Source organism: Lagenorhynchus albirostris, chromosome 21 (genome assembly GCF_949774975.1).
Source record: "Lagenorhynchus albirostris chromosome 21, mLagAlb1.1, whole genome shotgun sequence".
Taxonomy (NCBI): Eukaryota; Metazoa; Chordata; class Mammalia; order Artiodactyla; family Delphinidae; genus Lagenorhynchus; species Lagenorhynchus albirostris.
The window spans coordinates 23,568,438-23,594,760 of NC_083115.1; the positions used below are offsets into that span (position 1 = coordinate 23,568,438).

Below are 26,323 nucleotides of genomic sequence, written 5' to 3' on the forward strand. Positions count from 1 at the left end.
TGGTGATGCAGATGTGGAGCAAACGGAACTCCCCTTTTCAGCTTTTCACCACTGAGCATGATGATAGCTGTGGGCTTATCATATATGGCCTTTATTATGGTAAGGTACGTTCCCTCTATACCCTCTTCATTGAGAGTTTTATTGTAAATGGATGTTGAATTTTGACAAATGCTTTTTTTGCTTCTATTGAGCGATCATATGATTTTTTTTTACTTCATTTTGTTAATGTGGTGTCTTACATTGTTTAATTTGCAGATGTTGAACTGTCCTTGCATCCCTAGAATAAATCTCACTTGGTTATGGTATATGACCCTTTTAATGTATTGTTGAATTCAGTTTGCTAGTGTTTTGTTGAGGATTTTTGCATCTGTGTTCATCATTGATATTGGCCTGTAATTTTCTTGTGGTTTGCTTGTGTGGTTTCGGTATCAGGGTAATGCTGGCCTCACAAAATGACTTTGGGAAGTGTTCCCTCCTCTTTGATTTTTTTGGAAGACTTTGAAAAGGATTGGTATTAATTATTCTTTAAATGTTTGTTAGAATTCACTAGTGAAGCTCTCTGGTCCTGGACTTTTGTTTGTTGGGAGGTTTTTGGTTACTGATTCGATCTCCTTACTCTTAATCAGTCTGTTCAGATTTTCTCTTTCCTCATTATTTAGTCTTGGTAGGTTGTGAGTTTCTGGGAACTTAACCATTTCTTCAGGGTTGTCCAATGTGTTGGCATATAATTGTTCATAGTAGTCGCTTAAGATCCTTTATTTCAGTGGTGTGAGCTGTGATGTCTCCTCTTTCATTTCTGACTCTGAGTCCTCTCTCTTTTCTCCTTGGTGAGTCTTGCTAAATGTTTGTCAATTTTGTGTATCTTTTCAGAGAACCAGCTCTTAGTTTCATTGATCTTTTCCATTGTCTTCCTACTATTTTTTCCATTGTGGTGGTTTTTTTTTTTTGTTTTTTTTTGTTTTTTTTGCGGTACCTGGGCCTCTCACTGTTGTGGCCTCTCCTGTTGCAGAGCACAGGCTCCAGACGCGCAGGCTCAGCAGCCATGGCTCACAGGCCCAGCCGCTCCGTGGCATGTGGGATCTTCCTGGACTGGGGCATGAACCCGTGTCCCCTGCATCGGCAGGCGGACTCTCAGCCACTGTGCCACTAGGGAAGCCCTTTTCCATTGTTTTTAGGCTTTGTTCTTCTTTTCTAGTTCCTTGAAATATAAAGTTACATTATTTAAGATTTCTCTTGTTTCTTGGTGTAGGCACTTATCACTATGAACTTTCCTCTGAGAATTGCTTTTGCTGTATACCCTAAGTTTTGGTATGTTGTATTTCCATTTTCATTTGTCTCAAGGTATTTTTTTGATTTCTCCTTTGAATTCTTCTTTGGCCCATTGGTTGTTCATTAACATGTGTTTAATCTACACATATTTGTGCATTTTCCAGTCTTTGTCTTGTAATTGCTTTCTTGTTTCATATCATCAGGGTCAGAAATGTGCTTGATATGATTTCAGTCTTTTTTAAATTTATTGAGACTTGTTTTGTGGCCTTATAATATGATCCATCCTGGAGAATGTTTCCTGTGCTCTTGAGAAGAATGTGTATTCTCTTGTTTTTGGATGGAATGTTCTATATATGTCTGTTAAGTCCATGTGGTCTAATATGTCATTTAAGTCACCTCCTATTGTTGTATTGCTGCCTATTTCTCCTTTTAGGTCTGTTAATATTTGCTTTATTTATTTAGGTGCTCCTCTGTTTACAAATGTTATATCCTCTTGTTGGGTTGATCTGCTTATCATTATATAATGACCTCCTTTGTCTCTTATTAGAGTCTTTGTCTTAAAGTCTATTTTGTCTATTTCTGATGTAAGTTTAGCTACCCCAGTTTTCTTTTGGTTTTCATTTGCCTGGACTATCTTTTTCCACTCCTTCACTTTCAGTCTTAGTGTGTCCTTGCATCTGAAGTGAGTGTCTTGTAGGCAGCATATATATTGGTCTTGTTTTTTTAATCCATGCAGCCACTCTGTGTCTTTCAATTGGAGAATTTAGTCCATTTACATTTAATGTAAATATTGATTGGTATGTACTTATTGCCATTTTGTTAATTTCTGGCTGTTTTGTAATTCCTTTGTTACTTTCTTCTTCTCTTGTTTACTTCCTTTGTGGTTTGATGACTTTCTTTAGTGGTATGCTTAGTTCCCTGTGTCTTTATCTTTTGTGTATCTACTATAGATTTTTGCTTCGTGGTTACCACAAGCCTTACATAAAACAACTTGTATTTGTAATAGTCTGTTTTAAGTTGATAACATCTTATGTTTTGAATGCATTCTAAAGCTACATTTTTACTCTCCCTCCACGTTTTATATTTTTGGTGTCGATTTACATCTTTCTATGTTGTGTATCCATTAACAAATTATTGTAGTCATAGTTATTTTTACTACTAATATTTTTGTTTTTTAACCTGCATATTTCCTTTATGAGTGATTAACCCACTGTCTTTACATTAGATTATTCTTAATTTTACTATATTTTTACCTTTACAAGTGAGATTTGTACTTTCATGTTTCCCTCTTTGTATTTAGCACCCTTTCATTTCGGCTTAAAGGCATCCCTTTAATATTTCTTGTAGGGCTGTTCTAGTCATGATGAACTCCTTTAACTTTTGCTTCTCTGGAAAATTCTTTATTTCTTCTCAATTCTGAAGGACAGTTTACTGAGTAGAGTATTCTTGGTTGGTAGTTTTTTGTTTTTGTGTTTTTTTTCAGCACTTTGACTATATTGTTCCACTCCCTTCTGGCCTACAGAGTTGCTACTGAAAAATCTGCTGATATTCTTATGGAGATTCCCTTGTATGTAAGGAATTGTTTTTCTCTTGCTGCTTTTAAGACTCTTCTCTTGTTTTTAACTTTTGACACTTTAATTATAATGTATCTTGGTGTGGCTTTCTTTGGGTTCATCTTATATGGAACTCTCTGAGCTTCCTGGATCTGAATGTGTGTTTCTTTCTCCAGGTTAGGGAAGTTTTCAGCCATTATTTCTTCAAGTAAGTTTTCTGCCTCTTTCTCTCTTCTCCTCTGGGACCCCTGTAATGTGAATGTTGGTCTGCTTGATGTTGTCCCAGAATGCCTTAAGGTATCTTCATTCTTTTTTCTTTTGGCTGCTCTGATTGGGTGAGTTCCACTCCCTGTCTTTGAGTCACTGATATTTTCTTCTGCTTCATTTAGTCTGCTTTGAAACCCCTCTGTTGTATTTTTCAGTTCAGTTATTGTATTCTTCTGCTTTGTGACATCTATTAGGTACTCTTATATTTTCTCTTTGTTGAAATTCTTATTTTGTTCATCATTTATCCTTCTCCAGAGCTCAGTGAGCATCTTCATGACCATTATTTTGAACCCTTTATCAGGTAAATTACTTATTTCCATTTTATTAAGGTTTTTTTCCCTGAGGTTTTATCTCGTTCTTTCATTTGGAACATAGTCCTCTGTTTCGTCATTTTCCTTGACTCTCTGTGTTGGTTTCTGTGCATTAGATAAAACAGCCACCTCCTCCAGTCTTGAAGGAGTGGCCTGGTGTAGGAGATGAACCTTACTGTTCAACCCTGCCCCAGCTCTTGGTTGTCTCTCAAACCTCTGTGATTGTCCAATCAGCCTACTTTATTTTTAATCTCTCTCAGTAGTTGAGGGTGTGCCAAGACCTGTCAGTGTCGCAAAGGGGAGTATATCAGTTGTTACCTAGATTCAAGCTGGATTGGAAGCCAGACCCTGAGGCAGCAGCTTTTGAAGTATGCACATATACCTCTCAGGGGAAGACTGGGAGGTGGGCTTTTCTGTCAGTTTCCTCTGAGTTGAGCCCTGGGGTAGCCAGTTAAGAATGGTTTCCTTCTCTGCTATTGCCCTGTTGAACCCATGAACACAGCGCCACTGGCAACCAGAGCCAGGCTATCAAGGGTTGGGTTCTCTGGGCAGCAGCCATGACAGTCCGCGTACCAGATGTGTGCATTGTTCCTCACTCAGAGATGCTGATGACCCACAGTGGGGCAGGGAGAGAATATGAATGCGGCACTTGCCAGGCTCCTGTCTCTAGAGAGGGTTGCAGTCAGCCCCCAGATGAGTATTTCATTAGCACCCTGCCCCTCCGGCCATAGCTGAAGGTAAACTGACAGGCCTCTTTCACAGGGAGGCTGGTGCATTTGGGGCTGAGGTCTCTGTACTGTGTTCTGGAGGCAGCTGGTGGAGAGCTCTCACTGGATGTCTGGGGGCTTGTCTCTCAGGTGCAGGTCTTAAAAGTTGGGGTGTTGATGTGGGTTCACGTCCTTCACTCCTCAGAGAGAAGCTCCAGGCTGGGAGTTCCCTCCCGACTCTGGGCAGCCCCTCGGGGCTGAGGTTTGTGGTGAGATGTGTCAGGGCCTCTCCTACCCACTTAAATGTGTTGTTTTCTTGTTCAGCTGATGTGTAGGGGTGCTCTGCTGGTTTGGGGGTTTTCCCCAGGGAAAATTGTTCCATATGTAGCTGTCAATTCCGTGTGTCTGCGAGGAGGTGAGTTTGGGGTCCTTCTTTGTCACCATCTTGAACTGGACCAGAGGCAGTTTTCATGAGGCTTTATAATTTGTTTTAATATCAGGTAGGACTAGACTTCTCCCACTGCTGTTCTTGTTCTGAATTGTCTCCTAGTTCTTCCTCGCTTTCTTCTTAAATGAACTTTGTATTTAACTAGCTCTAAGGGAAAAATCTGATATTTTTTATTGGTTAAATTTATATTTTTAAAAAACTTGTTTCATTTCTTCCCATTTATTTACAAAGAGTTTTACAAAATAGCCTTTTACAATTTTTAAAATTTCCTGTCTGTGTTTGTAATTTTCTTCTTGTCATTAATTTTATATAGTGTACTTTCTCTGTTTTGTCTGATAAGATATCTAGTGGTTTATCTTGCTGGTTTGTTTTGTCCAGTGAACCAGCTTTGGGGCTTATTTTTCAGTTCTATTCTTTTACTATTTATTAATACCTGTTTTATCTTTTTTTTTTTTAATTTATTTGGCTGCGCTGGGTCTTAGTTGCAGCATACAGGATCTTTTAGTGACGGCACACAGGATCTTTTAGTTACGGCACACAGGATCTTTCAGTTACGGCATGTGGGATCTAGTTCCCTGAGCAGAGATTGAACCCGGGCCCCCTGCACTGGGAGCATGGAGCCTTAGACACTGGACCACCAGGAAAGGCCCCACCTGTTTTTATCTTTAACAATTCTGTCTTTTTGTTCACTTACTCTTTTTCTAGCTTTCAAGTTGTATGTTTATATTATTTACTTTTTTATTGATATATGTATTTAATGCTGTAAAATTTCCTGTCACACTTGTCTTTCCTGGGTCCTGTACATGCTGATGTGTACTTCCCCATCCTTTTATATGTATGCGTATTCGGTAGGGTGTTTGTTTTGCTTTGTGAGCCAACCCCAAACACTTTTCCTTTAAAAGTGAGCCAACCCCCTTCACGCTTACTGCTCCGTTTGGCCTCAGTTCCCTGAAATTAATGTTTTGGATGTACAGTACACGTTTGCATCTGTATCTGTCTGTCTTTATTTATGTTCACTTCTCTCATACACACAACAGAGAGTCTGGCCCCTCGTGTTTTATTTGCTTTTACTCTTTTGATATTTAGGAAGTTTTTTACCTCTTATTTTCACCTTTATGCTAATACGTGTGTGTAGTATCCTTGGTTTCTTCTTTTTGAACACTGACTGTTGGCTCCGTACAGTGTGTAATATTGCAGTTAGCTGCTGACCTGTCTCCCCTGCCCTCCCCTACCTTGTTAGTCATTGTTCTCTGCTATGTGTCTTATAGCCATCACTTGCTGTGTCTTTTCTGTCATCATGGACCCTTCGTGTACGTGTAGAAACATGTAATTCTACAAGTACATACATGTTACTTGTTTAACACCAGCCTTCTTGCCTTTGCCTCTCTAGTCCTGGTGGCCTCCTGAGCTCATTCTGTAGTGGATTCTCCACTAATTTCCTGGTTGCCGTACTTCTCTGTTCATGCACATTCATAACGTTTGTTGCGACCTTTACCTTTAAGACTGGGTTTATCTAAATGATAAATCCTTGACTCACTTGAGTATGTTAACTATGTCACCTGAACCCATTCCATTCCTGGCCTGTGATTCCTCCTACAGAACTGCTGTCAGGTCTTTGTGTCTTTCTCACGTTATGGACGTGCACTCTTAGAGTAAGCGGGAGCGTGACCGTCATGAGGTGCTCGGTGGGTGTGTCATTCAGGCAAGGCAGCAGGTTGGAGGCAAGCCGTCAGAGCACGCCTGCGGGGCGTCGGTGGAATGCAGAGGGTGGCTGCTATGCCCTCGTGCCTTCCCGGCTCTCTCTCATGGAGTCTGCAGCTGCTTGGTTGGACTTCTTACGTGGCCCTTCTCCAAGAGAGCTCCCTCTGGAACCTCTGGAAGACGGTGTTCCCCTCGTCAAGTTGCATGGGGGTGTCCACTGCTTCTCCCGCTGGCAGAGCCGTGGGGCTGCCGGGGCCGCTGTCCACCTTGGTCTTCAGTATCCCATCCTGCCATCTGCCTGCTGCTCCCTTCATGCATCATGTCTGCATCAGATTCCTTAAGCATGTCACATGAGATGTTAGGACAGAAGTGCTAATGCTAAAACCAGACAGGTTTTGCATTTTTTTTTAACTTAAAAAAATTGGACCTTTTTTTTAATATCTTTTTTGCGAGAGAGGCTAATAATACACTGATGCAAAAGTGACTTTATATCAGGAAAACAAACGTGAACATTTGGCCAGCAGGAGAAAGTAATATAACCCTGACCCTTTGTGGGTAATGTGAGGATAAAAAGCTAAGTTTAATAGGTGACCGACATACAACTGAAAACAGTAACCTGGGACTGTTAGAGCAGAGACTGTGGCCCTGCTGGGAGAGAAGTTTCTTTCACTGAGAGAAACGCCCGTGGAAGTCAGCTTGGCAGTCAGTTACTGGTGACTGTGTCTGAGGGGTTCCTCTGTTTTGTTTTTTGGTAAAATGATCACATTTTGTTTGTAATGTTTACTTTGGCATGTTAAATATTTCATTTCGCTGAGTTTTTCTTCCCAGAGTCTCCTCTATTTGTATGGTAGAACTGATAGCCCATATGTGCTTTCAAGAGCGATACCAACTGAAGTAATTTCAGAAGATAGAGAATTGTATTAGTTTTCTAGGGTTGCCATACTGAAAACCCAGTGGTATAAGACAACAGAAATTTTGTCCTTGCAGTGTGGAGGCCAGAAGTCCGAAATGCAGGTGTCAGCAGGGGTGGTCCCTTCTGGAGGCTCTTTGGGAGAATTTCTAGCTTCTGGGGTTGCCAGCAATGCTCGCTGTCCTTCAGCTCCAGTCTCTGCCTCTGCTGTCACTCGGCTGTTGTCCCTTGGCTGCTGTCACCCGCCATCCCCCCGTGTCTCTCCTGTGTGGCCTCTCCCCATATAAGGTTTAGGGCCCATCTGGTTAATCCAGGATGATTTTGTCTTGAGATCCTTCGTGTAATTATATCTGCAAAGACTTTCACATTCACAAGTTCCAGGGGTTAGGACTTAGACATACTTGAGGGGCCACTATTTAACCCAAGGCAGTAATAAATATTTCTGGTTTAGTACAGTTTTTAAGATTCTGATTTCAAGCAATTGGGTGGGGGTGGCTGCTGCAGTTTCCCCTCCTATGCAGAGTCCTAGAAATGATTAAAAAAAGGGACATCGTATCTTAAATACTGTGAATATACACTGTACTTGAGAGAAAATGGGGGCGCAACTCTTAGTGTCTTGGTGCACCCGAAAGGGTAAGGAGTCTGTGAGACACGCTTGCGTGGTCTGTAGCCGGAGGGCTTCCCGGTGGGAGAGTGTGGGGTGGGGAGAGTGTGGGGTGGTATTGCCAAGGAGGTGGCTGCAGCAGGGGGCTCCTCCCAGGGACAGCCACGGGGTATTTACTTGAGAAATGCAGTAGGAGCGACCGACAGAACACGTGCTGGGCATCCCTCCCTCCCACAGGCCGTGGAGTTATCTGACGCCGGCACCGAGCAGTGATGTGGTCAGGGCAGCACCATAGGTGGCCGGGGTGCCCGCAGTTCCAGACCTGGGATACACACGGGCCAACAGCACAGCCCACCTATTCCCCATCTCTCCCCGAGGGCCAGGCAGGGGCACCCAGGCAGCAGTGCCTGCCCATCCCCCAGCTGGGGGTTCGTCCAGCAGGAGTCCCTGCCCTCTGGGCACCTTTAAGAGACATTGGATGCTGATGGGAACGCCCCGGAGAACTCATCCATGAAGAAACACTAATTACACAGATCACAGCAGGACTAAGTATCATCCTGAGACATTTACACCTGAAATGATAGCCGGTCTGGGATTTATGTCAAAATAATTGAAGTGAGTCCCCGGCCAAAAAATGGGTGGAGAGAGAGATGAGTTTAGATGGGTCATGAGTTGATGATCGTTGAATGATGAATTGCCACCCAGAATGGAGGGGAGGGTAGTAATGAGGTTAATTCCTTGTCTCTTACAGGCAGCTCAAAACAGAGCTATGTGCCTGGGTTTTTTGTTTTGGTTTGGTTTGAATTATAAAATTAGCAACCAGAACAAGTGAAGATAGAAATAATGAAAATTTACCCAGTTCTCAGGCGTGAGATTGGCAAGGGAGACTTTTCATTTTATACTTGGTTTTGTTTTTTTTTATTAGCACAAATTACCTTTATAAATATTAGAATGTAAATCATTCACAAATGTTGGTAATTTTTCTTACTAATTACAAAACTTCTGTGACTTGTCTTACAACATTACAGTTACGAACTGCCGATTAACCATTTTCAAACCCGGAGGTTTACCCTCCCTTGTCTTATTTCCTAGAATTGGGTGGAAATGATTGGAAGGTGATAGCCCATCACAGAGTATTGTGCTGACCCGAGAAAGGTCTGGGGATGAAGCTTAAGACCATGTTATGTGACTCTTGAGAAAAATGTCACCAGTTGTCTAATGGGTCATCCCTAGGGTGAGGATCCTCAGGTGGGAAAAGGTGAGGTCACCCTTGGACAGTGTTAAAAGCCGCAGGCTGACTTCAAGGCGTGAGTTAGGAGAAGAGAGTAACTTCTTTTCTTGGCCCTTGGTTATTTCTGTCAGGAGATTTTTTTTTTAATTGAAGTATAGTTGATTTACAATATTGTGTTAGCTTCAGGTGTACAGCAGACTGATTCAGTTACACATATATCCGTACGTATCCTTTTTCTAACTATTTTCCACCATATGTTATTACAAGATAGTGAATACAGCTCCCTATGCTATACAGTAGGTCCTTGCTGTTTACCTGTATGTCAGGAGATGTTTTTGATGGTTCTTCTCCATACGTATCCTTGTCTTGGTTGGAAATGGACGTGGGGTGTGGGGAAGCCATGCACCTTTGGTGGGTTTATCAGAAAAACATTCCTGAGAGAGAGGGTGACGGGGTGCTGGTGGAGTGCCAAGCGGTGGGCGTGGAGGGCTGAGAGTGTCGCCTTCGTAAGTCAACACGGTTGAAATGTATAGATGTCTGTGCTTCCTTCCTGTACGTCTGTCCCTGGGCCTGTTGCCTCCCTTCAGACGGCCCAGCCCTCCCAGGGCAGAGTCAGGGCAGAGCACACGTGGGCGCTTGCCCAGTGCCCCTCGCTTGCCTGGGCCTAGCCGGACACAGCTCCCTCTCCCAGGAGATACCGGGCAGCTCCCTCCTCTCCTGGTGCCTGGTTTCCTTTCTGTGATGCTGTTTCTGGAGAGCAGTGTACTTCTGCTTTCCCTTGATGCCTTTGTGATTGTAGTTGGAAAAGCTGTTTACATTTGAAATCTTCTACCTTCAGTGTTTGAATCAATGACAACAAACCAATGTGAGATACAGCCAGGATCAACCCATTTCTATGAATTGGTATTATTTAACGCCTGCCACTGAATGTTAAGTTGTTTGTTTTTTCTAAATGCACTTTTGCTTGTCTTAATGATTTACGACTATTGCCAGTGTTCTTTAAGTCTATTCTGATGGTGATAAATGGATTCATTTGGGAAAATCAGCTGTTTTGATTAAAAGTGAATACAGGTTAGTGGAAGGAGCTTGTGTACAATTTTCTTGTCAAAGAGTGGCGGCGAGGCAGCCAGCAGGGTTACTCCCTCGGCTTTGAGTATCAGTCCCTGGCCCTCCGCTAGCCAGCTCGTCTCCACAGAGCCCCTGCTTGCTGTCAGACTGAAAACAATCCAGCTGTGAGTGTGCTGAAAATAAAAATTGTGTGCATCTTCAGTTTTGAGGGGGTGGACTGCTTTTTGCATAGTCTTATTTATTTTTTACTACAAGGAAGAAATTTTTTTAAAAAAATGTGTTCAAGTTGTTGAGTTATCACCTTATGATTTTATTTTATCCAAAAGAAAAAAATGGGAAAGCTTTGAATTAGATGTTTTTAAGTGGAAAAAAGAAATGTTTTACTTCATCTGGCTTCAGTTAAGCGCCTTAACAGGTAGCATTAGTTGGTTGATGCTTTAGTAAGGAAATACAGTAGTAGTTCCAGTTAAGTCTTTGGAAGTATGGGGACAAAGAGAAGTGTTGAGTTTACTCAGCACTGGGTCAGGGATATAGCAAATCATTAGTATTAGGTATCATATTGTCACATTAACTTTTTTCCAGAGTATAAACTATAAAACTATAAGTTTTAAAGTCTGAAACTACCTTGGTTGAGCATTTCAAAATCCTTATGCGATTCTAAAACTTGTGCATCACTTCCTGATACAGGATTCTGATAAGAACCAGGATAAATCTCAGGTTTCTCAAAACAAGCAAAAAACGTAGACATGGGGCTTCCCTGGTGGCGCAGTGGTTGAGAGTCCGCCTGCCGATGCAGGGGACACGGGTTCGTGCCCCGGTCTGGGAAGATCCCACATGCCGCAGAGCGGCTGGGCCCGTGAGCCATGGCCGCTGAGCCTGCGCGTCCGGATCCTGTGCTCCGCAACGGGAGAGGCCACAACAGTGAGAAGCCCGCGTACCGTACGCAAAATACAAACAAACAAACAAACAAAAAAACGTAGACATTAGCCTTGTAATTTCAAACCTGTGATTTGTTGCTTTGAAAATTAAGGATTGCTTTCAGAATTTAACATGATTTTTATTCTGGGCTCCTGAATTGCAAACGAAATATTTCTTTTTTCTTTTTAACAAAAGAAAATCCAGATGAAGAAACCCCTGTAAAAATATTTTAATAAAATGTATCTTTATTTCAGTATCTTAAATAGTGAAGATGAAGAAATATTCAATAATGAAGAGCATGAATATGCATCCAAAAAAAGGAAAAAGGACCATTTTAGAAATGACAAAAATACTCAGTGTAAGAACATTTTCATTAATAATTTCATATTTACTTGTTGAATATGTTGATAAATTGAATTGCATTGACAGTGCTGTCTTATGACGTAAATGCTGATACAGTTATATACGTAGCAGCACTGTATCCACAGTTGCCCACTGACTTAGTGGTCAGATATTTGCAGCTCAGCCATTTAGTTGAGTAAGTCATTAGTAAGATTTGCTACAATGAAACCAAAGACAGGAAAACCTACAAAACAGCCTCTGTGTCTGAATGTTGAATAGCAGTCCTGAATTCAGTTCCATTCACTCCCAAGCAGTGAGGCCGAACCTTAGGGACCTTGACATTGGGCTTTGGTGCAGGAGACGCTGCTGGTTCGGAGCAGAAGGTAGACATGGTCAAAACTGGAGCCATGCAGGCGGGACGGGGATGGGGAGGCTCTGAAAGGGCCCCTGTGCAGATGCCCAGACTTGAGTCCCTGAGACCCTGTTAGTGAATTCAGTCGTGCGCCCTCTGGAGGCCGCCGTGGACAATGTACTCGTGATCCTCAAAGCTCTGGGATGTGAGTTACTTGGAAAGTGTATTTAAATGGAACACCATACGGGGCCATGAAAGAGGAAGAGAACTTTTATTAGGGTGTATACCAAATGTACTTTTATAACCATTTGTGTTCGGATATGACTGCAGTCACTTGGTGACACTATTTTCTTCCAAGTTACCTAGACGTGGTACTGTCATAAATCATCTTTCACGTAAAGATGTTTCAGTACCTCTTAAACTGATATTAGGAAACGAAGCAATTCTGGTTGCATTTAGCCAAGTCAAAGCATCTCTTATCTATATGATGTCAGGTAATTTTGTTAGCATGTGCCACTGTTGAAGTTCCTTAAAATCTTCATTTTGTAATGATTCACCAGCTTTTAAAAACAAAGTTAATTTTTATTCTAGGTTTTTATCGTGAAAAATGGATCTATGTCCATAAAGAAAGCACAAGAGAAGTAAGTATTCTATTATAAATAAGAGTATGTTTTGTATTGTTACTGTTGAATATGTGATGTTACATTAAATTGTTTCTTTTGCAATATCACACCTGTGTCCACATTCTAAGAGGTGAAAGCATAAGAGGGTCTTGAGACAGTGTTTCGTGTGTGTGCTGTATGTCAGTGCCCCGTACGAATCTGAATCAGTGGAGGGCTGTTTCAGAAGAAGTATGGACCCCCAGGTACTTTGATATTTCCTCCCCTGCCCTCCCCCAAAGCTGTTCATAGTGAGCCTCTGGTACTAGTAGGGCTGTGTCTTGGCTCTCCTGTGTTTTGGGTTGGTGAGAACAGTTTGTAAACCCCTCATTTATTTTGTAGAGTGGTAGCTAAGGTGATGGTGGTTAAGCTGGAATCTGCGAAGAGCAGTTGAGCCCTGCCCGCCTTTCTTTTGCAAAAGGTCTGATCGCCTCAGCTCTGCATGTTTCCTTTTTCTCTTGGTATCTGGAGAAGCTTGCTTCCATCTGTTGTCTAAGAAACTCTGCATTGGCCTTATTTTGCAACAATGGGGGAAAATATTCAGGGAGCGGTTGTTTAGCATGTATTATGTTAGCGTAAGTTAAGGGTTCCAGAAGTGTTAATAGTGGGTGTTCTGAAACCAACCCAGCTTCCTAGAAGCTTAAGGATTAGATTCTGAGATAGAAAATTTATCTGACCTATTTGGCGATGGTTAACATTGTTAATGGGTATGAAACCACTCTAACCCGTAACATACACTCCAGTACACCATTGGAAGGTGTTTGGCAAATCTGACCTAGTTTGAGCTTATGAAAGACTGTTAGACATTTGGACTTCCCTGGTGGTGCAGTGGTTAAGAATCCACCTGCCAATGCAGGGGACACAGGTTCTAGCCCTGGTCCGGGAAAATCCCACATGCCACGGAGCAACTAAGCCCGTGCACTACAACTACTGAGCCTGTACTCTAGACCGTGAGCCACAACTGCTGAGCCTGCGTGCCACAACTACTGAAGCCTGTGCTCCTAGAGCCTGTGCTCTGCATCAAGAGAAGCCACCGCAATGAGAAGCCCTTGCACTGCAACAAAGAGTAGCCTCTGCTCGCTGCAACTAGAGAGAGCCCGCACGCAGCAATGAAGACCCAATGCAGCCAAAAATAAATAAATAAATAAATTTATTTTTAAAAAAAAGAAAGAAAGACTGTTAGACATTTCATTTGCTGGGTGTCACCACACTGATTACAGAACAGAGGTCCAGCTTCGGCTGCACACGCGGCAGAGGGGGAACTTGCGGTGAGTCTGCGGAGTGTTGCATGGGTCCTGGGAACCGGCACAGGCAGGCACAGGAAAGGGCCAGGACTCGGAGCTGGTCCCATCTCTCTCCGCATCACATCACGCCTTTGGTCTTCTCACCTGGGGCCCGCCAGGTGTTTGCTGCTTGGGTGCTTCAAACGTGTGATTTTATTTCCCCCCAAAGAAGAGGCTGTTGTGAGATGGGTGACTGCCTGGAAGGAACACCAGTGTTTGGAATTCTGTTCACTGAGAAAGAGAATAGTTACTGGCTGTGATTGATTTCAGGTTGTGATTGATATCCAGTTAATCTTGGCTTCCTCCACAGCTCCCAGGAAAATATTTTGTACTTAGTGGATATTCAGTAAAAATACATAATGAATGTTTTAAATAAGTGTATCTTGTTGGCTTGTGCACACATTGAGAGTGTTGTTGGGATTTGGGTGTAAAACCAAATCAGCCCTCACGGTGCGTCTTCTGTCAGAGACTAAGGATTTCCCCTCCAGCTCCCCCTCTGGCCCCTCTCCTGTCCTCTGTTTGAAATGTGAGGCGTGTTTGTCACCTCATGTTTTCTGTGATTATTCCCCACTTTATCTATACCCACAACTCTGCATTGAAGATCTCTTTATGTTCTAAGTATTCCAATACAGAAGATCAAGTTTAAAATGTCTTCTGAAACCTGGGGTAGAGATCTGTACAAACCAGTATGGAATATAGGGCATATCACTGCCCACGGTCACGTCCCATCACCTCTAGCCCTTTGCACCCACACGCTGGTATTCAGAACCCCACCCCACTCAGGTGCCTCTCGGCCTTGATCCTGAGCGGCTGGGCGTACGTCCAGGCCTGGAGGCACACAGGACTCCCCGCAGAGGAATCGAATTCCAACGTGTAGTTTATAGCAGATGCTTCTTCATAGTGGCCAAGCATGATTTATGTATTTGTAGTTGCACAGCCTGGAATACATCCAGTTATTTTATGATTTTAGGCTTAATTTTGTCCTCCCCCAAATGCATGCCAACAAAGGAAATTGACAAATATTTAATCAATATTTATCTTTGTCATTAAGTGGTGTAGAAATGTCAATGCGTAGTGTCTTGATTATACATAAATGACTTAAATTTAGCATTGTTTTAATTTTACTCTGTTTTCAGCTAAATATGGAATAGATCATAATAAAAACGAATATCCTTTGCCAAAATTAAAAAAGAAATTGCGCAGACTAATTCACGTTAACTGTTAGCTCATTTTGACTCATGACTCATTTGACAGATTTTCACTTGTGTCTGTTTTTCCAGAGACACGGCTACTGCACTTTGGGAGAAGCTTTTAACCGCTTAGACTTCTTCAGTGCGGTCCAGGATGCCCGGAGGTTCACTTACGTGGCCAGAGTGAGTATTTTATTTCAGAGTCACTTGATGACACTTTGGAGCGACTGCGTTTTGAGGATTATCATGTGAAATATTTAAGATGCTTTTGACAGCTGCGTACAGTTGTGCTTGTTCGCTGGTAGAGAACCCCCGGGGGCGGGCAGTCGGGCGAGGCTCCGGGCTGGCGCTAGGGCTTCTGCAGGCTCCCGCAGGGGCAGGGGGCACACTCCCCGCCCGTCGCGCTGTCGGAGATGCAAAGAGGAGGCAGAAGGTATCCTGGGAATCCTTACCTGGTGGTTTCACATGCGTTTTCTACTTTGTGTTTTTCACGGAGTATGATCCCTGCTTAATAGAGGGACAGTGGGCTAACAGAAAGAAGGAAATTTATACCGAATGGAACTCCACAGAAGCCTTATTGTGTTAATAACATGTTTTTAGAGGAAATTTTTGTCTTGGCCTACATTCAGAAAAGAAAGGATCTTGCCATATGTTCCATTTACTGTCTGCTTTTATTTGCCTAACAAAGTTATTCACCTTCTTACTATTATAGGCAAAGAGTAAGTGATGGGTCACGAAGCTGTTGATTTTGGATTTTTAATGGTGCTATGAGACTCTGGAAAGATATTCCTTGTAATGCCTGCTAGGCATCTGGAAGTGCTACCGGAAGGACAGAAAACTGGGTGGTTAAATGATTTTAAGCCCGAGTGTTTGGTTTGGTTCCCGTCAGAGTTTGCCGGGCATCCATGTGACCAGCACCTGGGGTTCCTAGCCACGTGCTCCCTGCAGCCTCGCCAGGTGGGGGCTGTGTGGAGGCCGCAGTCCCTCCGAGGGTTTGAGTTCTCCCAGGTGCCTGCGCACCAGACAGGGGCCTCCACCAGCTACCTCTCCCCTCCAGGCGACCGAACTGGAATTTGACTCCACTTTGTAGAAATGCCAATATTTGAGTATCCAGGAAAACGTGTGTCAGCAGAGAGGTCTGTTACACAGTAAGCGTTTACCCACGTGCTTTTTGATAGTTCAGATCATGCTTAGTTGTCTAATACCAGCCACTCTGGACCGCGATCCACACGAGAGATTTTACTCGTGGGGGCATGAGAGAGACTCTGGGGCAGGACGGAGACGCGAGAGGGAGGACGGAGACGCGGGAGGGAGGACCGAGCCTCCTGGTTTCAGTGCCGGGCTTTCTGCTCATCTTGCTGGTCCAGGCCCTTGGTTTGCTGACCAGAGAAGGTCTGAGCATTCTGTGCTCTGTGTCCTACTGAACCTGGTCAGCTGAACAGCCTTGGGATCTTTGTTTTGTCCACATGCTGATCTCTTTTTCACTGAGGAGCCTTTCTTCAGACGTTGTCCTCATCCTAGACAGTAGTACCTGGCAGATCGTAGACTTTCTCTGCTGGTTCTTTTGTAGTATGTGTAAAAAAACACGTAACTAAAAAGTAAAATGTGTGGTGTGTCCACGTGCTAACGCGTGAGGTGGCGTTTCCCTGCATCGCCTCTAGAAGCGGCCGCCGGGGCTGGTGGCTTTGGCAGCCGCTGAGGCCGCTATGCGAGGCTCGCCAGCACCACTGGGCCCTCCCACACGGCTGGCCTCTCTCTGTGGCACTTCCGTGATGGCCGAGCGCTCCCGCCAGGTGGGGCCTCCCCATCGGGGTCCTTGCCTCCTCACCCTCCTCCTGCCCCTGCTTCCTGCTCCTTCAAACCCTTCCTGAGGCCGGTTACCTTCCCAAACTGATCTGCTTATGTCTGCCTTCTCCGAAAGACAAAGACAGATGAAGCCAGCTGTCAGTGACTCTGTGATCGGGTCCATGTGCCGTGGCCATGGCGCGCTGTCCCCTGGCCCTAGTGACTGTGATCGGGTCCATGTGCCGTGGCCATGACGCGCTGTCCCCTGGTCCTAGTGACTCTCTCTGATCGGATCGACTTGCCGTGGCCATGGTGCGCTGTCCCCTGGCCCTAGTGACTCTATGATTGGGTCCATGTGCCGCGGCCATGGTATGCTGTCCCCTGGCCCTAGTGACTCTATGATTGGGTCCATGTGCCGCGGCCATGGTGTGCTGTCCCCTGGCCCTAGTGACTCTATGATTGGGTCCATGTGCCGCGGCCATGGTGTGCTGTCCCCTGGCCCTAGTGACTCTATGATTGGGTCCACGTGCCGTGGCCATGGTGTGCTGTCCCCTGGCCCTAGTGACTCTATGATTGGGTCCATGTGCCGTGGCCATGGCGCACTGTCCCCTGCCCTAGTGACTCTCTGTGATCGGGTCCATGTGCCGTGGCCGTGACGTGCTGCCCCCTGGCCCTAGTGACTCTCTGTGATCGGGTCCATGTGCCGTGGCCGTGACGTGCTGCCCCCTGGCCCTAGTAACTCTCTGTGATCGGGTCCACATGCTGTACTGTCTCTTTTCCCTTCCCTTTCCTCCTGTTGCCTCCCCAGCAGGCCTGATGCCCCCACTTGCTTTCTTTTGATCGTGCTCTGTGCCTCACCTCTGGGTGACATGTCCCCCTGCACTTGCTGCCACCTTGTCTGTGGGGGTGGGATCCCCTCTCGCTCAGCACCCTGCCACTGGGGTGGAAACACTGCTTTGCGGGTCTGTTAGTGCATCATTGTGCGGTCAGTACCCCTGAATCGCACTGAATCGTAGTTGGCCTTAGTGGCTGGAGTGGTGTCCTTGGCACCTCTCTGCTGCTTTCATGTTTACACCACACTTACCAGGACAGTGAGGGTCTCTTGCAGTTCTTCTCAACAAGACAATTTCCTATAACTTGTGCTGTGTTGTCCAGATGGCCATTCCTTAATATTAGAAGAGCTGTAGATGTACACGCAGTGGTTTTGAAATGACTGATGAAAGAGTTTCCTTACATTTCGGATGGCATGCAGTAATATTTCCTCTAAGAATTTATATGAAAAAAATTAGTATTAATATTTTATATGAAGTCCCTTTGTTTAGCTAAAATTAGCATTTTAAACTGAGGCTAATCTATAATTACTACATAGTTTCGGAATAAAAATTAGTATTAGAGTTTAGTGTTCAGTATAAATTGTTTTAGTTGTCAAAATAAAAATAAGTAGTTTGGAATGGAAGTTTAGTCTTTATTCTCCTATACTTTGGCAGGCATGGAAATTTGACGTCTTCTAATTACACAAATCCAAATTAAATTGTCTCTTGCACATCCTGTATATGAAATAAGCCACTTTTGGTGTTGTCTGTTTAAAACTATTTGAAACATCTTCATACCTAGGTTACTTTTGCAATTTTTCAAAATTTTAGTCTGATTTTGAGGAATAAACATTGTTTTTCCAAGCTGCATTCACTCAACTTTTTTTTTTTTTTTTTTTTTTTTTTTTTTTTGCGGTACGCGGGCCTCTTACTGCTGTGGCCTCTCCCGTTGCGGAGCACAGGCTCCGGACGCGCAGGCTTAGCGGCCACGGCCCGCGGGCCCAGCCGCTCCGCGGCACATGGGATCCTCCTGGACCGGGGCACGAACCCGCGTCCCCTGCGTCGGCAGGCGGACTCTCAACCACTGCGCCACCAGGGAAGCCCCTCACTCAACTTTTTAAAGGAGAATAGAGAACTAATTCCATGTGCCATGTTCCTCAGAACATGGCACCTAATTTAGGGTCACTGTTGAATCACACAGGCAGTGCCTGCCGGCGCTGGTGGGAATCGTACGGAAACCTGTAAACATGGGGTTGTGAGCTGCCCCCTCCGCACTGTGGTGGGATGGATGAGTGCGTGGTCTCTCACACGCTCCTCGTGCATTCGGCCTGTTCTTAAACCTCATTCACGTTACATTTTGTCCATCTGGCCACGGATAAGTCCAAACACCACTTCTTGCTCTGGGCTAACACGTGCGTAAACACACACACCGCCTCCGCCGCTGAGCTTCGTCCGCACGCTTGTAAACAGTCGTGTTCTTCACCACCATTCAGCAGAATTTGTGTTACAAATGTAATGCTGTATATTTAGTTTCAGACTAGTTGGTAGTCAGCGATATGGCTATTATGTTAAACTGCTGTTAAAACTATCTTGTAATTCACCAAAAAATGCTTATTTATAGATTGAGAATGTTGTCTTGGCCGGCTACTGAAAAGCCCTTAGCATAATTTATTGAACTATTAAATTTATTTCCAGAAAATCAATAAAAACTGGTCTTTACTCACTAGTAATTTTTCTCTCCTTAACTGATTATTTGCAGTTATTATTTTATAATATGTGCTGAGAAACTTCCTTATTGAGGGAAAAAAAATGACAGTCAAGATGCAGTTTAGATTTGGCCTTGGTGAGTGGACAGTTCTTAATATCTGGTCCGTAATTGAGCTTACGTCTCATTCATACCATTAATATGTAACGTGTAAGTAAATTAAAAGCATTTTTGGTCAGTTTTAGGACCTTACTTTCATTAATATAAATCAAAGACTTAAATTTGGTGGAATTTTGAAAATTTTAAGTAGAAAAATTAACCAAAAACTTAGAATTATTAGCACATATGTAGTTATTTCGCCACAAAGGGGAGACTTATAGCAGAGTTGGTATTTCAAAAGGCCTTTGAAGTGGGCTTTTAGCTCCGTGTCATGACTGGAGACTGAGTGTCAGCATCTTTACCTCCTGTCTAGTAGTTGGTGTCCCCTGGTCTGAGGTGGGAGGGATGAGAATGTTGGTGCCCACATTGCTGAGCGCCCTTAGGAGAGGTGCACGGTCCCATACTGTGAGGTTGACTTGTCTTTCCAAACTAACAGTGTCAGGGAATCTTCTAATTCACATTCTAGCCATAGACCTCGTCACATCTGTCAGCGATACACACTGAAGTTTCAGCAGTGCAGAGAGGTGGCGTCTGTCCGTAGTGTCGGTGCACACCTGGAAACTGGGCAGCCCCTCAGTGCCAGCCCTTCCTGGGGGAGAGTTGGATTGTGTCTCTCTGTGGGGCGTGTAGGTCATGCATGGTGGCTCCCTGGAGTCCGAGGCCCCCCAGCACTGCGGGGACAGCAGCTGCGGGTCCCCTGGGAGAGACGGGGCGGGCTCAAGGACAGCATGCACTGGAAGGGTCGGCACTGGGGGCGATGGCCAAAGAGGCTGTCAGAAAACTCCCTGAGAGCAGCACAGGGTAGCAGTTGAAATGTATAAACATGCCGGGTGTGCTGTGCTTCCTAAAGTAGGTTCCTCTTAGGGGAAAAACTCTCAGAATCGTTAGGTTTATGTACCTTTATTTGGGTTATTTGGAAAATGAGTTTATACTTCATTCCCTGCCTGTGGTCAGTGAGCTTTGCTGCCATCTGTGACACATTATTCACTTTATTTGGCTTGTAAATAGTGACTTTTTTTTACCTTGGTTACCTTAACTTCCTCACATTAACTTCCCTATAATTGGAATGTGTTACTCACTGACAGTTGGGTTCCTCTGAGCTTTATTTGAGGCCTGGTCACAGGAGCATCAGGTTTTATCTGTGACAGTAACTCAGCCTCTTGAGGGCCCTTCCAGCTCACCCAAGGCTCCTCCCTGAGCTCGGGGAAGCCGCGCCCGCGGCGGGCCATCCTGCGCGTCGCCCAGGGAGCAGCGCGAGGTGTCGGGTGCTGGCTGTGTGTGCTGCACCATCGTATTCGTAGTGTTAGGAGAGTTGAACTCTGTAGCTTAATTATGAAAATATTTGTTGAGAAACATTTTAACAGACGTTAATACTCACTGCTAGCATTCACGGCCTGTTTAGAGAATAGCTGCTGGCTGGCAGGGCAGGATCTGTGAGGTTTAATAATTGATCAGGCCTTTCCAGCGGTGCTGGTGAACCTGTCGTCTGTGACGTATTTAAGTCCCTTCTTGTACTCGGGGTCATACAGAAAGAATCTACTAACCCTGTAGTCACATTAGGGGATCAGGAAATATTAATAAATACAGGGTGTGCTTAGGGTGTAACAGATGCACTTATTAGGGTGCTTACGAGAAGTTGGTCATGGAAGATTCATGTTTATACAAGGTGGGATCACACAGAATAGTATTTCTCCATTCAGAACATTTCACTAAAGGGGTAGGACTTTCCAGTAGCGCATATGATATTCTGAAAGGATATTTCAACAACTTTATGACTTAGAAGGAAGTTTGGCAGTGGAAACCGGATTTCTAAGAGGGATTGTTGGGTAGGGGTAGGGGATTAAGAGGAACAAACTACTGTGTATAAAATAAACAGGCTACAAGGATATATTGTGAAGCACAGGGAATGCAGCCAATAGTTTATAATAACTGTAAATGGAGTATAAGCTTTAAAATTGCCAGGCACTGTGTTGTGCACCTGAAACTTACACAAATGAATAAAGTAAAAGGATTGTTGAGTGACTTGGCCCGGAGGATACAGCAGGGCCGATTTCCTGGTTTTACGCTGTGGCTCTTGAAGTGAAGGGCACCAGGGACCAACGGTCGGGCTTGGAGGCCCCATGGACGCCAGGGGAGCTCTGAAAGGCCACAGCGAGTGCAGCCCCTCTGCAGCTCAGCCCGGCCCCCAGGGACTGCCTGCGTTTTGTCACAGACGTGTACGTGCAGGATCCCACCCCGAAGAGCCAGAGACGAGGGTGTCGGTGTGAGCGGGAAGAGGGGCAGCGAAAAGTTCTGGTGACAGGAGGCAAAGGGGCCGAGTGCGGATGCGCCCCTTGATCTCAGTGGACAGACCCTGAGTTCTCGCTGTCCTTCGAGATGGCACACCTCTCATCACTTTCTTTCCAGTTTTGTCCTGTGTCAGGATTAACTGCGGGAGGTGGCGGTCAGAACGGGCCCGGCCTCGGGCCGGGGAGTGGGGCGGCTGAGTGGTGGGCCCGGCCCTGCTCCAGGCGTACACAGGCCATACCGGGAGACTCGACGGCTCACAGAGCACCCTCCCTGCTTCTTCACTTCTGATCCTCTGCCAGCTCGATGGGCTGGGTCACCGTGCGCGGCAGATGGTGACCTGAGCCACAGAGGGGTTCACATCTTGCGCATGGGTTGCCTGCGTGAAAAGTTTAGTGGTAGAGTTTTGCTTAAGTCTTTTCACTGTTCCACATTCCTATATTAGAGGAATTATCATGTTTTTGAGGAATTACTTCTGAATAGCGAGTCTGCGGGCCTGAACAGTGTCCCCCAAGGTTCACGTCCACCTGGAGCCTCAGAACGTGACCTTATTTGGAAGCGGGGTCTTTGCACGTGTAATCAGTTAGGATGAGGTCCTGCTGGAGTGGGAAGGGCCCTAAACCGGTGACTGTGTCCTTAAGAGAAGAGGGAACAGAGACACAGTCACAGGGAGAAGCCATGTGAAGAGATTGGCCCAGGGGCTCCACAACACTAGGAGCTGAGTGAGGCAAGGAGGTCCCCTCCCTGGGCCACAACGTAACAGGGCCCCGCCGACACTGGGGTCTGGACCTGCGACCTCAGAACCCTGAGAGTGGTGGCCGCTGACGTACCCCGCGCGGCGTGGCGCTGCCTCACGGCAGCTGCGGAAACCATGCAGAAGGGCCGTTACTTCTCCCCTGGGGCGCCGTGTGCTTTTCTCCTTGAGAGGAGAGGTCATGCTTGTTCATGTTTTGTCTTCTGTGAAGGACCAAACATACTTCTTTACACGATAGTCAGGTATTCTCACACCATCTCACTTTGAACATGTGGAAAATGAGCCTGTGTTAACGGTGGGTTAGACGACGATTGCAGACTAGTCAGTGAAAAAATTACAAAGAGCAGAACCCGGGAGGCCTTCCGTTTTCTGGCACAGGTTGGAAGGAGACCCTGCTGCCACCTGAGTGCGTATGAGAACACATGTTGCTGATGCATCGTTGAAACCGACTGATGGTGAAAAGAGCAGCGGCCTCAGAGCAGACGGTTGTCGCGCACGTGGGTCTCCTGCAGACTTGCCGCCGGCCCGCACACCTGGAACCCAGGCCGCGTCGGAAGGCTCCATGGGGAGGGCTGTCCCTGTGCCACTGAGGTCCCCCAGGAGGTGCCCGTCATAGCGACTCTGGGTGAAAATGTACCTGATGCACCTCCTCCGTGTTAGTGACACCCTTTCCTTCTGTTCGAGGTAAGGGATTGGTGGTGGTGGGGTGTCATTTGGGCCCCTTGCCTGTCCGTCAGGTAGGACAGGTTGGGCCTCCTCACCGCAGGGCACCAGGTGCAGTGTGTGCAGGGCCGGGGCCACTCGGGTATTCACGTGACCTCTGCCCTTGAGCTGGGGAGCTGGTCTGCTCATCTTTACATGCCTCCTTAGGTCCTGGGACTTTGGCCCCAGGAGTTTGTTTCCCAACACTCCTCAGTCTTTGGACGTGAACTCCTCTGTTTCCCAAGTGCTTCCTGGGTCCTTTAAATAGTGGAATCATGAAAACAAGGGAAAGGACGTCTCCGGCTGGACCGTCTGGTTATGTGAAGATGTTTAGCTTCTTCCTGATCTCTGCCAAGGACCACGTGGCATGAATAGTTCACGAGGAGACAGGAGGGGGGAGACCATGGTCGTGGACGAGCTTCCCGGGACCCGCGAGGCAGCAGCAGGGCCAGGGGGTGGAGGGGCCAGACCTCTGTGTTGGGTTGTGTCTTGTTTTCTCAGTTTACTGACCAGGGATCTCTTCTTCCACGACACCTAACGGGGTTTGTATCTGCCCCGAGGCTGCCATGACGAGTTCGTGGTGGGATCATAACAAGCTCTTGAACGTGCTCAGCTCAGGAGCGCTTGCTACGCTTGGCTGACCTTTTGAGGGCGGCTTAGATGGAAGGACAGCAGCCATGCAGGTCCAGCTCTGTCCCCAGATTCAGGGAGCAGAAGCGGGCAAGATGTGCCTCAGGTCACAGGCGCTCCTGACGGCAGAGATGCGTGTATTAAAGGTCTTCTTTGTCTTGATACTGTAGCGTTCTCCTCTCGTGGAAAGCAGTGACTTCCTGACACGCGTGGAGACATTTTAAAACAGTGGCCTTTTGAGTTCAGGGCGACTGTTGAGAGGGGCCATCCGTAGAATCTCTGACCTGAGCCTTTGTGTGCCACGTTGCAGTGTCTTGGGTCACAGCCCAGCTTGGTCCCTGCCACGTGCCCACTCCCTGGGCACCCCCACACACACATACCCCCAGCACCTGGAACAGACCTGGAGCTGCTCCACTCGCAATGAGGGGACGGATGAGCAGGTTGTCCTGTGAGTTGTTCTGGTGATTTTTTCCATGGTAAACATTCTGCACAAATTCTACCTGAATATGAACTGGCTCATAAGAGACTAAAATAATTAATTTGCCAGTCGTTTTACTGAACCTACAGGCACCTCCTCTTTTCAAGAAAACTGGTATTTAGAAATGGAGGAAGTTCCTTATTAGAAAACAAATTCTTCACAGAAGGAATGCCCTCTGAGTTCCTTAGCACAAAAAGATATGTTTACAATTTATTTTTTAAAAAACGTCCTTGTTGATTCAAGAATTGGTATAGGCTACTTACTCCAGGAGTTTCTCTAATTTTTTCCTTTAAAAAGTGTTGGATTAAAGTAAGCTAGCAAAATATGTAACTGCTCCTAAGAACAAGATTCATGAAGGAGAAGAGACCACGTGGGACCTCCCAGGGATGCCTGCTTCCAGTCAAAGGAAACACTACTGGACACTAACTGGACAGTTTGGCCTCAAGAGAATTAAATTAGATGTAGCTCTGACGTTTTATGGGATGTGTGTGTGCAGCCAGCAGGAGTGTGCTGATTAGATGGCATGTCCTCTGGAAATTTGAAATGTCACTAGCACAGTCTGCAAGTGTCCAGTACCATCTTCATTTTTCTTTAACTTCCCGCATATTTATGCTGCCAACAATGTAACTTGTAGAATGTGACCAAACGCAAGAACTAAGAATTCTTTTAACAAAACTGAAATTATAGATTGTGTAACAATTCAATTCATAGAAGATAACAGTTTTTCCTTCTGCCAGTATTAGAAGTCAGTGACTAGGATGAGAGCCAAACGAGGTGTTAATTCCCATGGAGGGTGGACAAGAGGGACAGTCCGAAAAGAGGTCACTTCTCACAGGCCAGCTGCCCGAGCTGGTCCCCCAGATGGGACCCTTGTTCTCGACGCAGCCTGCGTTCGCCCTGCATGAGATACCCTCATCCCTGGGGGAGGCACGGGGCCACGGACCTTGGGAGAACCTGATGAAAGCTCCTGACACTTCCCAGAGAGTTACAGCAACATGGGCGCAGAGTCTGCGAACACGCCTGCGTGCTGACACTGCTCCGGCTTTGTGAACATCTCGGTGAGAATCTGCTATTGCAGAGTTTAGGTCTCATTCCGTTTTCATTAAATACAGTAAAACTGAGAAGACTTTTAAAATCAGGTAATCAACTTGCACGTCGCTGAAGCCTGTGGAAGCTGTTCGCTGCGTCCTGACACGCGTGAGGTGCACGGGACGCAGGTGGCAAGAATTTGCAGTGTTTCAGTCCTGAATCCAGTCCCTGTTACTGTGTGACTTTGGGGTCATTTTCCTCATCTCTGGGCCTCAGTTCTCGCTGTGCAGCGTGATAATACAGTACGTCTTCTAGGGGTGTTGTAAGAATTAGGCAGTCATGTCCAGCCCTTCCGGTAGCGCCTCGGTAATAATGGGTCAGCGTGGAAATCTGCGTGAAGCCAGAAGTGAAGACGGCATGGCCCCCGGCCTCTGCCCATTGAGGGTGCCCTGTGCTGCACGAAAGAGCGACCTGAACACGAAACCGTCACCCTCTGTCCTTCCCTCACACCCACGCTGTCATCCTGACCACGTAACACGTGCGCTTGGGCATTCCAGACGTGCCTGGGAGCTCAGATAGCTGAGGTTTTCCGTACTTTTATTTAATTCTAGCTTTAGTATATTATCATCAGAGAGTTCGGCCTGTACGATCTCTGTTTTTTTGAAATGCGTTAAATTTTCCTTTGTGGCCATTTTCATAGTTAATTTTTGTAAATATTCTATTGACACATAAGAAAAATGCAGATTCTCTATTTGAAGGATGTAAGTTTTTCTGCTTATTTATTAAACAAGGTTTGGCGGTTATATTATTTAATTCCTCCACATCCTTACTTGTTTAGAATTGTTAAATTTGAAGAGACGTATAAAAATCTCCCACAGTATTTGTATTTTTGACAAATTCTCTTTAGGTTTCCAACAGATTTTGTCTTATATATCTAGCTGAATAGAGGCTAATGTGTGGTTATATCTTCTTTGTAAATTGTCTTCTGGGGGCTTCCCTGGTGGCGCAGTGGTTAAGAACCCACCTGCCAATTCAGGGGACACGGGTTCAAGCCCTGGTCTGGGAAGATCCCACGTGCCGTGGAGCAACTAAGCCTGTGCGCCACAACTACTGAGCCTGTGCTCTAGAGCCCGTGAGCTACAACTACTGAGCCCATGTGCCACAACTACT

General features: G+C 45.7%; 1 protein-coding gene across 8 annotated transcripts in view; it reads left to right on the forward strand.

Moving 5' to 3' along the window:
• The window catches only part of FBXO25 (F-box protein 25), a 63,663-nt gene that overhangs the window by 12,559 nt on the left and 24,781 nt on the right, over window positions 1-26,323 (forward strand). For 7 of the 8 annotated variants that reach the window (XM_060136609.1, XM_060136611.1, XM_060136612.1 and 4 more), the window contains exons 3-5: window positions 11,242-11,345; window positions 12,273-12,322; window positions 14,904-14,996. In XM_060136609.1, coding sequence (XP_059992592.1) covers window positions 11,242-11,345; window positions 12,273-12,322; window positions 14,904-14,996 — 247 coding nt within the window. The remainder of the gene's footprint in view (window positions 1-11,241; window positions 11,346-12,272; window positions 12,323-14,903; window positions 14,997-26,323) is intronic. The other variant, XM_060136613.1, reaches the window with a different exon arrangement.